This window comes from Triticum urartu, chromosome 1 (assembly GCF_003073215.2).
Source record: "Triticum urartu cultivar G1812 chromosome 1, Tu2.1, whole genome shotgun sequence".
NCBI classification, from domain to species: domain Eukaryota; kingdom Viridiplantae; phylum Streptophyta; class Magnoliopsida; order Poales; family Poaceae; genus Triticum; species Triticum urartu.
Window position 1 is genome coordinate 247630462 of NC_053022.1, and position 14935 is coordinate 247645396.

At 41.4% G+C, this 14935-nt stretch overlaps 1 protein-coding gene across 5 annotated transcripts; it reads right to left on the reverse strand.

Annotated features, from left to right (window-relative positions):
- Positions 1-1690: 1690 nt before the first annotated feature.
- LOC125555699 lies at positions 1691-5420 on the reverse strand. Of its 5 annotated transcripts, XM_048718571.1 has the most exons (4): positions 4896-5420; positions 3813-3958; positions 2420-2647; positions 1691-2064 (listed from the first exon to the last, which is right to left on the reverse strand). In XM_048718571.1, exons 1-3 carry the CDS (start codon positions 5403-5405, stop codon positions 2464-2466), a joined length of 840 nt encoding a protein of 279 aa, XP_048574528.1. In that variant the 5' UTR covers positions 5406-5420; the 3' UTR covers positions 1691-2064; positions 2420-2463. The 5 variants fall into 5 exon arrangements, 2 of the variants coding, with proteins under 2 accessions (XP_048574528.1, XP_048574526.1); XR_007304825.1 differs by lacking the exon at positions 1691-2064 and having other exon boundaries at positions 2177-2647; positions 3813-4534; positions 4625-5404; XR_007304827.1 differs by lacking the exon at positions 1691-2064 and having other exon boundaries at positions 2177-2647; positions 3813-3923; positions 4896-5403.
- Between the last annotated feature and the right edge of the window lie 9515 nt (positions 5421-14935).

Below are 14935 nucleotides of genomic sequence, written 5' to 3' on the forward strand. Positions count from 1 at the left end.
CCAAGACACCTAGCTTAGGATACCTACTACGAGATATGCCAGATATAGAACCGGCATTGATGCTTTTATTGAGAGCCTGATGGACGATCATCACGAATCGATGGGATAATCAGGTGATATTTTTTCAATTAGATCTGTTCTACATACTCTAAATCATCTTTTTCGCAGGTCATTGCTTTCATGTCGTGCTATATTGTTTGTAGTTTGGTCAGGATTCATGATCCAGAAAATTTCAACGATGGTTGTCGTACCGCCGCCTTGTAGTACATCGGATCCGGCCTCTGATGTGGTTATTATGAGCACATCCAACTTGGGCGTGGAAATTCCCAAAGGAGCACGCGCATCCGGCGGCAGCCTGGAGGAACAAAAATCAGTCTGACCGGCGGCGATCCAACCGAGGAGCAGTGCGCAGGACTGATCAAAATTCAGCCGACAAGCACACATCAGTTTGTACTACTGTATGTATATAGATCACAGTATGGCCTAAGTTCGCGTCCGCTGCTTGGCAATACATCGGATCCAGATTCAATTTGGCCCACGCGCGATCTAGCTGAAGAGATAGGGCGAAGCAATGCACCGATCAAAGCTCGGCTCGATGGCAACACACCACAGGAAGATTCGTTTCTTCCCCTTTTTTAATTCAATACCTCACACCGTCGCACGAGGGCCATAAAGTTTGCTATCTCGTCGGTCGCTGGCATCATACAGGGCAGATCCAATCGTTGTCTCTTTTCCTCATTATATAATTAAGACAGTATATGCTTTTTGTGAATCATCTCTCTCGTGCACTTCTCACGTGCTACTACTATTGCTAGCTTAGCCTGCGTCCGCCTAACAGAAGCAAATTCGTGAACATCCACATGTCTCTCTTCGAATTGCTACAACAAATAAACCAGGTGCTATTAATCCTAATAATTTTTGCTTGCTTGGGTTTATTTTCCCGAGAAATTATTATTCCAGTTTGTTCCATCATCTGTACACACAGATCTATCAAATGATGGCTGCATTAACGATGGTTGCTTCGGTCAGTTTCCCGTCTACACTTCGGCGAATGCCGCATTGGGGACTTGGACCGCCCTACGAATTCAAGCTTTGTCATGCCGACGCCCCGCATCGACATTGGCTTCGACGCCAGGCCACATCTCTTTGCGTAATTTAATTATGCGAGGATGTTTTATATATTTATACTAGTACAAATGCCCGTGCGTTGCACCGGGCAAAAAATGAAATATAACCTGCTCCAGTGCCACTGTGCAATATTTTTAATATAATTTTGTAAACGTCAGAAATAAGGTTGATTATTTTTTGTAAATCAATGTTGCATAAAGGAAAAGTAAAATAGTTTGATAAACTTTTGGGTGCCAACAGAAGCAGATTCAACTAAATATCTTAAAGATGTGATATGAAAACCAAAGTAAATATTCATATTCTATGAAAGGTAAGTGCAATACGATTAATCTAGTAAAGTAATTTGGAATGTCGGCTTCACTAACTCTTTACCATCAACTAAATTGTGAGGAACCCATTTGTTTCACCATAAATAGAAACCAAAAAACTTTCAATCTATTAGATAAAGTAAACTGATTAGGTGGCCTAATCAAAGATGTACGTCTATATCTGTTTAGGATTCATCAAAGAACACACTTGATGCTGTTAGAAATGCTATGCAAAATAAGTTAGCAAACCGCCGTAAAAGAGAAGAATAATTTGATATATTATTCAGCAGAATATAATATAAATGGATGCAGTATTCAACTTTTACCAGGTCTAACTGATAAGGTTTACCATGAGACAAACCTGAATCCTTACAGCCGCAATTAAATTTTGCACAGCTGAATTATAATACTGGTAAAACAACTATACCACCATGAGTATATTCTACCCAAACGGTTTCAATGGAGAGAACCTATACACTCAAGGATTCCTGGGAGCAAGATGCAAGGAAAAGGACTAAAATACTGGGGGTAATGAAAGTTCCAATGTATAAAAACTTGCCCTTCTCATGTTCTTTGGTAAACACATATCTTACTCGAGCAATAAAATCGTTCCTACAAAATTGAAGGTCTGAATCTTTTCCATTATTAGATGAACATACAAAAACTTGCCCGCAGGCAAGAACTGCTTAAGTGAACAGATAACTTCAAATAGTTAGCCATGAAAACCAGAGAAAGGGAAGTAAGAAAATATAGAATTTTTTCTCAGGTAATTAAATTAAAAGGAAAATGATTCCACCAAAAGACGGAAGCATTGTTGTCCCACATACTTAAACAAAATAACTATTGCCACAAGTAGCAACACAGCCAGCAATCACACAGCAGCAGCCAAACACACATATCAGGCAGGACATGCACCAACATCAAACAAAAAAGTAGGTTTGATGTTCATGTAAACGAAAAGGGCATTTCTTGAGATTTCTTACCGCATAAGGGAGAGTGTGGCTGGCGAAGAACAGGGGCGGGGTCGTCATCTTCTCTGCACATATGCACATGAAGCAGAGTGAAGCGATGGAGAACCGATAGGATAGGTTATGCTGGATCTGACAGGAGTAGGCGACGAAGACCAGCAGTGCAGCCACTGGCGGCGGGAACCTCCACACGCCCCTCCTCCTCGAGCTCTTAAACTGTGACTTCCTTGGTCGGCTCCAAACCTACATTGAGCAGAACATCTCAGCAAAATGCAATACTGTACTCCATTAACTCAAGCAAGGAGAGAAAAAGAATATGTTCCATCAATGTTATTCTAATTTGATATTAATGAGAAATAATGTCAGAAGTACATTGGTCCTTGATTTTGTTTTCTTAGATAGGGTCTCTTGTAGGTTGTAGTAGATGTATTAAGGAACTGAAACAAATCAAGTCTGCATTTTTGTGCCGGCTGGAGACCTACTGCTTTTGTATCTTGTTGTATACAATTCAAATGATACAAAAATTATGAACTTGAGACTGAGACACCATGTAGTAGATTGGACATTGTTTTACATCAAACACATATTGAGGATTTACAACAATCTCTTGTGACAGGGCCACTAACAGCAATGGGGGAGTAATGCAACAGAAGTTCTATGCAAGGAGATTAATATAAATTAATAGAATTATAAAAGGCAAGGCAGCAAACCTCTTTAGAGAAGGCTAATGTTTATTTCTTAACTGAGGTACTAAAATCACACAAAAACTTATAAATACTAATTCTGAAGAGTGAACAGTATGAGATCAGTCTCCCTAGAATTAGTACATACTACACAATGCGTCGACAGTATATGGAAAACAAAGACATGTGCATAATCTAGAAGACAACCATGCTAGCATATTCATGAGGCAGGGAAGACAGCATATAAATCTGAACTTGCATCATTGTACTGTTTAGGATGTCCTTTCCCTTTTATACCACATCTTTTGTTCAACATGTTCCTCTGCATTTTCACTTGAACAACATTCTGTTGAACCAAAAGACAATACCACCAATGCCAATTACCAAGATGCCGATATATAAAAATTGTTAGCGACCTGTGAGAGTTTAGCCAACATATTATGTAGCTGATGGTCCATCTTTGCAAGTAAAAAATCAGAATAGAGGCCTGTCTTTGTCAGCGGCTCGTCTAACCTGCAGAATCGTGCATCATTCTATCTTTCCCTTGCTTATAGAAGCACTACTCACTGGACCACTCAACATTGTAATTTGGAACTAACTGGACAGAAAAATATGATGCAAATTTATGTCCTCTCGCATGAAACATATCATTACAGCTGTAAAATCATGTCATGGAATAGAAGCTACCATTAATCATGTTCATGCAAAGGCTGCAAAAACTCTACCTATACACTCCCTTCGAATCACCCTGGTAGCAGCCAAGCCCTCTGCCGTTCCGCCAGCAGTGAAGCCACCATGGTCCACCCTGAGTTTTTGCATGGTTCATCTTCTCTGCACTGAACACTTTGGAGATGAGATTCTTTTGCCTTCTCTGCTTTTGGAAAAAAACATAAAAGGCCTACAGATCAGACTGTCATATATATGCCACTTCAGTTTCTATAATTTATTGATTCTCTTAAAATTAAATGATGTTTCGTCATCTTGTGTTTGTTAAAATATATAATCAATTGCAAGGGATTAGAGGCCGGATGTATGATTTTTATTTAAGTTTGGCTGCTGCACAGTCATTACCAGTTGCATGGATAGCTGACTAGTCAATGGACGGAAAGCTACATAAGCAGGATGCCGCTTTGCTAGTTTACTCGTGCATCAACGAACCATTCAATAAATGAAATCTATCCACATATCCAGGTCTATGGTAGGAGCCTAGAGAGGCACGCTAACAACTATTGGTTGCCAACGCCAAGGAACTGCAAGCGTGACACTGGTGAGCTGCACGCCCGCGGTACAGAGCCGCATGCCAACGAGCTGAACCAACACCGCTCTGTCAGCTGCATGTGCTGCCCAAACCACAGTCGCAGACCTGGATGTCATGGAGAATTGGATCCGAGGTAGGAGCAAGAACAACACATGGCCGCCAGCCAGATTGCCCCACCGATAAACAGCACTGCACACACACAACAACACTGAATCTGCTAGCACGCAGTAATGAACTACACATATCCCGTGAAACAGGGAGCTGAACTGAAAACTGAACCTTAAATTGCACAAATCAAACTTTTGCCACTGCTCCTTATGGGACTGGGCACCGAACTGCAACTCCCGTGATGCCTAAGCAGCGTGGCCGATGCACTGCACTTGGAGTATTGCACACACACGGAACAAATTGCAAGTCCGCGTCGGCTGGGATTTTCACCCGCCGGCTGGGATTTTCACCGTGAGATGGCCGAGGTATTCACTGCGGTCCACCATGTGGGTGGGTGTCGTGGAGGTGACAGCCGGAGGAAGGCGGTGGAGCACCTGCTCACCTCCTCAACAGAGAAGTGAGCGACATGTGAGCTGCGCATGCTCGCATGTGAGGAAGAAGGGAGGAGGAGAACGGCCCATCCGGTCACGGCGGCGTGGTCCATGAGCCTGGCTTCCAGCGCCGAACTACAAAGAGAGGAGGGATCTCTCCTACGGCTCAAGGTAGAAGAAGGTGGTAGATGGTCGGGGACGACCGGATCCAGCGCTGTAGGCGGTGGTTGGCGACGCAGGGCTCTGCGGTGGCTGGATCTGACGCTGGTGCCCATACGCGGGAGGAGCGCAACAACACGGGTGGTGGAAGGAGTCGGGGTCGTGCTGCTAGGTAGGGGCGGCAGGCGGCGCGGCGTTTCTGGGCTGCCGGCGGGATGTGGTGGGAGGCGCGGCTGGTGGAGGTTGGGCGGCGGCAGGGAGGCCAGGGAGGAACCGCACGGGAGAAGGAGCTCGGGGTCAGGCGGCGGTGGTGGCGGCCGCGGCACTCGGGCCTGGGCGGGCCGGATCTGGGCTCGAAACATTTTCTCACTTTAAAAAGGACCGCGGGTGTAATACCGAAAACCACAAGGACTTTTCTGCAAAATTAGCGAAGACGTACGACCTTCACTGGTTTATTATTATTTTTTGGGCTGCACTATTTTACATGTGTAGGTAATCGGCTTCGACCGCATCACGCGGTCACTTCGGCAAGCCGATGTCATCGTCCCAATCGGCATAAATTGGCTCGCGTGATCACTTTGTTGGTCTAATTGCTATACCGACATGTTCAGTCGTCTTGGGGACTTCGGCATCGCTGAGAGAGCTCTACCTCATCGAGTGTTCGGCACACGAGCCATATTTCTTTTATTACTCACTTTGCATCAACTATTAATTATGCAATGATTTTTTTAATTTATTATTATTACTATTAACTCAGGCTTGCACTATTTTCTGTGCACATGTAAATGATCCGCGTTGGGCAGCTCTGTCACCTCGGCATACCGACGTACCACGTCACCTCGGCTAGAACGCGGCTTCATCATTACTTCATTAACCCACACCGGGGACTTCGGCGTCATACTGCTGGCCTGCTCCGTCGCCTCAGTCGGACTGGGGGTTCCACCTTGCTACCTTATCCGTACTATGTCGCCACTTCAAAGTGCCGAGCTCTTCGCTCCGCCACCTCAGGACCGGCTTGGGGGCTGGGACCTCGTCCCACCGTATGATCGGGCCGCGCATCGACACCGAGCACATTAACCAGCTAAGTCGCTTTCATGCTCAGTTTTTTTAATTCTTGTTCGGTTTGACCAAACATTATATTTGTGTTAAAAACTTAGTTTGTCAACAAACATTGTTTGTTAAAAGCACTTTCTTTCCCAAGTTAACTGGGGGCTCTTAAATTTTATGAGCCATTGTATAATAAAAGTTTTCTTCTTAGTCGTTGCAAAGTCTTTTTCTATCACTCCTTTTTTCGACGTGAGTGTGTGGTCAATAGCCGGGAAGCCTAGTTTATCTCTCAAAGCCGTTCGAGTTTAGTTTGCTAAACTGGCCTAACGAGAAGTACTCCGCCTTTGGGATAGGAGGTTGAAGCCATAGGCTGACCCGCTTGAAGTCTTGAGATTGGATGTGTCATGTTAAAGCACGACAGAAGCACATTTTTTTAAAGACCAATTTCGGATTGGCGCAAAAAACTTGATTTACTTCGGACATAAAGTTTTTACTGGAGTTTTTTGGTTTTCCAAGCTTATGGCATTTTTTGTGTGTCTCCAGCATAAGTCTCGCAGTACAATGCCAGACACCTTTAAAGCTTCGGTAATATCAAAGAGGGGCAGGGCTAGAGCCGAACCCACCAAAAGCCAAGGTATTCCATGGACTCCTCGGCAAAACATTCTCGGATACTGCTTTATATACATCGGTTTTGAATTGTGTCTTTGGTCAATAGTTGGGTTGCCCGGCTCCTGTGCTTGCCTCCTATGTTCTGCTTTGTTCGGCTAGGTGTGCGAAGGGAGAACCACTGCGATTGTGCTTCCAGCTCGAATGGTTAAGCACATCAGTGGAGAAAGCCAAAACTTGACTATCACAATGGGCATAAACTAGTCAGTGATCCAATGATGGTGTCAAACTATAGATCGATCCCGATTACCCCGTGTTAAATGATGGGCCTTTCATAACATCGACTGAAGTATTAATGGCTAAACTTTGGTCGGTGCCGAACACTAACCGGGGGCTCGTAGCTAGCTTCCCTAGTTTAAAGGTCCTATGACTAAGTGAAGTTATAAAGCCGGCATATCTGATTGCCTCATTTCCTCTAACACAACCGCCTTCTGGCACCGAGACATCGGCTAAGTGTTGTTTTTTTATTGCGGAAACACCCTGTGTAGCATCTATAAGGGGGTGGAAGCCGACGATGGGCCACTTTCAACTGATAAACGGTCGCAACGGAGTCAAAATAAACATATCATCGGTGTTTGTATTTAATATATGAGGGCTGCTGCTACGTCTTGAGCATGCGTTGGTTCTCCCTTGAAGAGGAAAGGGTGATGCAGCAAAGTAGCATAAGTATTTCCCTCAGTTTTTAAGAACCAAGGTATCAATCCAGTAGGAGACTACACGCAAATCACCCAGTACCTGCACAAACAAATAAGAACCTTGCAACCAACGCGATAAAGGGGTTGTCAATCCCTTCACGGCCACTTGCAAAAGTGAGATCTGATAAAGATAATAAGATAAATATTTTTGGTATTTTTGTGGTAAGATTGCAAAAATAAAGATTGCAAAATAAATAGTGAACTAGAATTGTAGATTGGAAACTTATATGATGTAAAGTAGACCCGGGGGCCATAGGTTTCACTAGTGGCTTCTCTCAAGATAGCATGTATTACGGTGGGTGAACAAATTACTGCCGAGCAAATTGATAGAAAAGCATATAGTTATGATGATATCTATGGCAATGATCATGAATATAGGCATCACGTACGTGACAAGTAGACCGAAACGATTCTGCATCTACTACTATTACTCCACACATCGACCGCTATCCAGCATGCATCTAGAGTATTAAGTTCATAAGAACGGAGTAACGCATTAGGCAAGATGACATGATGTAGAGGGATAAACTCAAGCAATATGATATAAACCCCATCTTTTTATCCTCGATGGCAACAATACAATACGTGTCGTTTCCCTTTCTGTCACTGGGATCGAGCACCGCAAGATTGAACCCAAAGCTAAGCACTTCTCCCATTGCAAGAAAGATCAACCTAGTAGGCCAAACTAAACCGATAATTCAAAGAGACTTGCAAAGATATCAAATCATGCATATAATAATTTAGAGAAGAATCAAATAATATTCATAGATAATCAAGTTCATAAACCCACAATTCATCGGATCTCGGCAAACACACCGCAAAAGAGTTACATCGAATAGATCTCTAAGAAGATCGAGTAGAACTTTGTATTGAGATCCAAAGAGAGAGAATAAGCCATCTAGCTAATAACTATGGACCCGAAGGTCTGTGGTAAACTACTCACACATCATCGGAAAGGCTATGGTGTTGATGTAGAAGCCCTCCATGATCGAATCCCCCTCCGGCAGATCGCTGGAAAAGGCACCAAGATGGGATCTCACGGGTACAGAAGGTTGCGGCGGTGGAAAAGGTGTTTCGTGGCTCTCCCCAAAGGTTTCCGGGTATAAGAGTATATATAGGCGAAAAAAGTAGGTCGGTGGAGCTGCAAGGGGCCCACGAGGGTGGGGGGCGCGCCCTCCTTCCTCGTGGCTTCCTTGCCGCTTCCTTGACGTCCACTCCAAGTCTCCTGGATTGTGTTTGTCCCAAAAATGATCCTCGCGAAGGTTTCATTCCGTTTGGATTCCGTTTGATATTCCTTTTCTGCGAAACACCGAAATAGGCAAAAACAACAACAATTTGCACTGGGCTTTCGGTTAATAGGTTAGTCCCAAAAATAATATCAAAGTTATATTAAAGCCCATTAAACATCCAAAACAGATAACATAATAGCATGGAACAATCAAAAATTATAGATACGTTGGAGACGTATCAAGCATCCCCAAGCTTAATTCCTGCTCGGCCTCGAGTAGGTAAATGATAAAAACAGAATTTTTGATGTGGAATGCTCCCTAACATAATTTTCAATGTAATTCTTTATTGTGGCATGAATGTTCAGATCCAAAAGATTCAAGATAAAAGTTTAATATTGACATAAAAATAGTAATACTTCAAGCATGCTAACCAAGCAATTATGTCTTATCAAAATAGCATAGCCAAAGAAAGCTTATCCCTACAAAATCATATAGTTTGGTCATGCTTATTTTCGTCACACAAAATGCGCCCATCATGCATAACCCCGATGACAAGCCGAGCAATTGGTTCATACTTTTTAACGCGCTTCAGCCTTTTCAACCCTTACGCAATACATGAGCGCAAGCCGTGGATATAGCACTATAGGTGGAATAGCATATGATGGTGGGGGTTATGTGGGAAGACAAAAAAGGAGAAAGTCTCACATTGACGCGGCTAATCAACGGGCTATGGAGATGCCCATCAATTGATGTCAATGCAAGGAGTAGGGATTGCCATGCTACGGATGCACTAGAGCTATAAGTGTATGAAAGCTCATCTAAAGAAACTAAGTGGGTGTGCATCCAACTTGCTTGCTCACGAAGACCTAGGGGCATTTTGAGGAAGCCCATCATTGGAATATACAAGTCAAGTTCTATAATGAAAAATTCCCACTAGTATATGAAAGTGACAAAATAAGAAACTCTCTATCATGAAGATCATGGTGCTATTTTGAAGCACAAGTGTGGAAAAAGGATAGTAACATTGTCCCTTCTCTCTTTTTCTCTTTTTTTGGGCTTCTTTGGCCTCTTTTTTGGAATTCTTTGGCCTCTTTTTTATTTCATAGTCTCCATCCTTCTTTCTCCTCACATGTGACAATGCTCTAATAATGATCATCACACTTTTATTTACTCATAAATCAATGTTACAACTCGATACTAAAACAAAAATATGACTCTATGTGAATGCCTCCGGCGGTGTACCGAGATATGCGATGAATCAAGAGCGACATGTATGAAAGAATTATGAAAGTGGCTTTGCCACAAATACGATGTCAACTACATGATCATGCAAAGCAATATGACAATGATGGAGCGTGTCATAATAAACGGAACGGTGGAAAGTTGCATGGCAATATATCACGGAATGGCTATGGAAATGCCATAATAGGTAGGTATGGTGGCTGTTTTGAGGAAGATATAAGGAGGCTTATGTGTGATAGAGCGTATTGTATCACGGGGTTTGGATGCACCGGCGAAGTTTGCACCAACTCTCAAGGTGAGAAAGGGCAATGCACGGTACCGTAGAGGCTAGCAATTTGCGGAAAGGTAAGAGTACGTATGATCCATGGACTCACGTTAGTCATAAAGAACTCATATACTTATTGCAAAAGTTTATTATCCCTCGAAGCAAAGTACTACTACGCATGCCCCTAGAGGGATAGATTGGTAGGAAAAGACCATCGCTCGTCCCCGACTGCCACTCATAAGGAAAGCACTCAAAGAACACCCCATGCTTCAAATTTGTCACATAATGTTTACCATACATGCATGCTACGGGACTTTCCAACTTTAACACAAGTATTCCTCAATTTCAAAATTACCCAACTAGCATGACTCTAACATTACCACCTTTATATCTCAAAACATCTATCAAGTATCATAGTATTCAATGCACTCTATATGAACGTTTTTATCATACCCATCTTGAATGCCTATCATATTAGGACTAATTTTATAGCCAAAGCAAATTACCAGGCTGTTCTAAAAGACTCTCAAAATAATATAAGTGAAGCATGAGAGATCAATAATTTCTACAAAATAAAACCACCACCGTGCTCTAAAAAATATAAGTGAAGCACTAGAGCAAAATTATCTAGCTAAAAGATATAAGTGAAGCACATAGAGTATTCTAATAAATTCTGATTCATGGTGTCTCTCCCAAAAGGTGTATATAGTAAGGATGATTGTGTTAAACTAAAAAGCAAAGACTCAAATTATACAAGACGCTCCAAGCAAAACACATATCATGTGGTGAATAAAAATATAGCCTCAAGTAAAGTTACCGATAGACGAAGAAGAAAGAGGGGATGCCTTCCGGGGCATCCCCAATCTTAGTCTTTTGGTTGTCCTTGGATTTTACCTTGGGTGCCTGGGGCATCCCCAAGCTTAGGCTCTTGCCACTCCTTGTTCCAAAATCCATCAAATCTTTACCCCAAAACTTGAAAACTTCACAACACAAAACTCAACAAAAAATCTCATGAGCTCCGTTAGTATAAGAAAACAAATCACCACCTTAAGTTACTATAATGAACTCATTATTTATTTATATTGGTGTTAAACCTACTGTATTCCAACTTCTCTATGGTTCATACCCCCGATACTAGCCATAGATTCATCAAAATAAGCAAACAACACACGAAAAATAGAATCTATCAAAAACAGAATAGTCTGTACCAATCTGTAGGTTTCGAATATTTATGTAACTCCACAAATCCTGAGATATTAAGACGTCCTAAATAATTTGTATATTGATCTACTGTAGTTGGAATTGGTATTTTATCGCTCTCTGGTAAAAAATGAAAATTATTCTCGCGGGTGTTTACTTTCTATTTTTTTCCAGCAAGATCAAATAACAATCACCCAAGAAGATCTTAAAGGTTTTACTTGGCACAAACACTAATTAAAACATAAAATACAATCATAACAGAGGATCGATGGTTTATTTATTAATAACCAGGAACAAAAATCAATGAACAAAAATAAAATTGGGTTGCCTCCTAACAAGCGCTACCGTTTAACGCCCCTAGCTAGTGAAGGAAATATGCCCTAGAGGCAATAATAAAGTTATTATTTATTTCCTTATTTCATGATAAATGTTTATTATTCATGCTAGAATTGTATTAATCGGAAACATAATACATGTGTGAATACATAGACAAACAGAGTGTCACTAGTAATGCGGAAATTGACGAAGGTAGAAATCGAGAAAAACATCAAGTGTTGATGGTAGACAAGACCACTAGTTTCAAGAAAAGGGCAGAGGGAAGAAAGGGGAACTTCAAGAAGAACAGCAAGCAAGTTGCTGCTCAAGTGAAGAAGCCCAAGTCTGGTCCTAAGCCTGAGACTAAGTGTTTCTACTGCAAAGGGACTGGTCACTGGAAGTGGAACTACCCCAAGTGATTGGCAGATAAGAAGGATGGCAAAGTGAACATAAGTATATTTGATATACATGTTATTGATGTGTACTTTACTAGTGTTTATAGCAAACCCTCAGTATTTGATACTAGTTCAGTTGCTAAGATTAGTAACTCGAAACGGGAGTTGCAGAATAAACAGAGACTAGTTAAGGGTGAAGTGACGATGTGTGTTGGAAGTGGTTCCAAGATTGATATGATCATCATCGCACACTCCCCTATACTTTCGGGATTAACGTTGAACCTAAATAAGTGTTATTTGGTTTTTGCGTTGAGCATGAATATGATTTGATCATGTTCATTGCAATACGGTTATTCATTAAAGTTAGAGAATAATTGTTGTTCTGTTTACATGAATAAAACCTTCGATGGTCATACACCCAATGAAACAAGTTCATTGGATCTCGATCATAGTGATACACATATTCATAATATTGAAACCAAAAGATGCGAAGTTAATAATGATAGTGCAACTTATTTATAGCACTGCCGTTTAGGTCATATTGGTGTAAAGCGCATGAAGAAACTCCATACTGATGGGATTTTGGAATCACTTGATTATGAATCACTTGATGCTTGCGAACCATGCCTTTTGGGCAAGATGACTAAAACGCCGTTCTCCGGAACAATGAAGCAAGCAACAGATTTGTTGGAGATCATACATACTGATGTATGTGGTCCGATGAATATTAAGGCTTGCAGCAGGTATCATTATTTTCTGACCTTCACAGATGATTTGAGCAGATATGGGGATATCTACTTGATGAAACATAAGTCTGAAACATTTGAAAAGTTCAAAGAATTTTAGAGTGAAGTGGAGAATCATCGTAACAAAAATGAAAGTTTCTACGATATGATCGCAGAGGTAAAATATTTGAGTTACGAGTTTGGTCTTCAATTAAAATAATGTGGAATAGTTTCACAAACTCATGCCACATGGAACACCACAGCATAATGGTGTGTCCGAACGTCATAACCGTACTTTATTGGATATAGTGCGATCTATGATGTCTCTTACCGATCTACCACTATCGTTTTGGAGTTATGCATTAGAGACAGCTGCATTCACGTTAAATAGGGCACCATCTAAATCCGTTGAGATGACACCATATGAACTATGGTTTGGCAAGAAACCTAAGCTGTCGTTTCTTAAAGTTTGGGACTGCGATGCTTACATGAAAAAGTTTCAACATGATAAGCTCGAACCCAAATCGGAGAAATATGTCTTCATAGGATACCCAAAGGAGACTGTTGGGTACACCTTCTATCACAAATCCGAAGGCAAGACTTTTGTTGCTAAATTCGGAGTTTTTCTAGAGAAGGAGTTTCTCTCGAAAGAAGTGAGTGGGAGGAAAGTAGAACTTGATAAGGTAATTGTACCTTCTCCCTTATTGGAAAGTAGTTCATCACAGAAATCTGTTCCTGTGGCTACTACACCAATTAGTGAGGAAGCTAATGATGATGATCATGTAACTTCAGATCAAGTTACTACCAAATCTCGTAGGTAAACCAGAGTGAGATCCGCACCAGAGTGGTACGGTAATCCTGTTCTGGAAGTCATGTTACTAGACCATGACGAACTTGCGAACTATGAGGAAGCGATGATGAGCCCAGATTCCGCGAAATGGTTTGAGGCCATGAAATCTGAGATATGATCCATGTATGAGAACAAAGTATGGAATTTGATGGATTTGCCCGATGATCGGCAAGCCATAGAAAATAAATGGATCTTCAAGAGGAAGACGGACGCTGATAGTAGTGTAACTATCTACAAAGCTAGAATTGTCGCAAAAGGTTTTCGACAAGTTCAAGGTGTTGACTACGATGAGAGTTTCTCACTCGTATCTATGCTTAAGTCTGTCCGAATCATGTTAGCAATTGTCGCGTTTTATGAAATCTGGCAAATGGATAAACAAAACTGCATTCCTTAATGGATTTACTAAAGAAGAGTTGTATACGATGCAACTAGAAGGTTTTGTCGATCCTAAAGGTGTTAACTAAATATGCAAGCTCCAGTGATCCATCTATGGACTGGTGCAAGAATCTCGGAGTTGGAATATACGCTTTGATAAGTTGATCAAAGCATATAGTTTTATACAGACTTGTGGTGAAGCCTGTATTTACAAGAAAGTGAGTGGGAGCACTACAACATTTCTGATAAATATATGTGAATGACATATTGTTGATCGGAAATAATGTAGAATTATTCTGCAAAGCATAAAGGAGTGTTTGAAAGGAATTTTCCAAAGAAAGACCTCGATGAAGCTGCTTACATATTGAGTATCAAGATCTATAGAGATAGATCAAGACACTTGATAAGTTTTTTCAATGAGTACATACCTTGACAGGATTTTGAAGTAGTTCAAAATGGAACAGTCAAAGAAAAGGTTTCTTGCCTGTGTTACAAGGTGTGAAGTTGAGTAAGACTCAAAGCCCGACCACGGCAGAAGATAGAAAGAGAATGAAAGTCATTCCCTATGCCTCAGTCATAGGTTCTATAAAGTATGCCATGCTGTATACCAGATCTATTGTATGCCCTACCACTGAGTTTGGCAAGGGAGTACGATAGTGATCTAGGAGTAGATCACTGGACAGCGGTCAAAATTATCCTTAGTGGAATAAGGATATGTTTCTCGATTATGGAAGTGAAAAAGGTTCGTCGTAAAGGGTTACGCCGATGCAAGTTTGACACTAATCTAGATGACTCTAAGTCTCGGTCTAGATACATATTGAAAGTGGGAGCAATTAGCTAGAGTAGCTTCATGCAGAGCATTGTTGACATAGAAATTTGCAAAATACA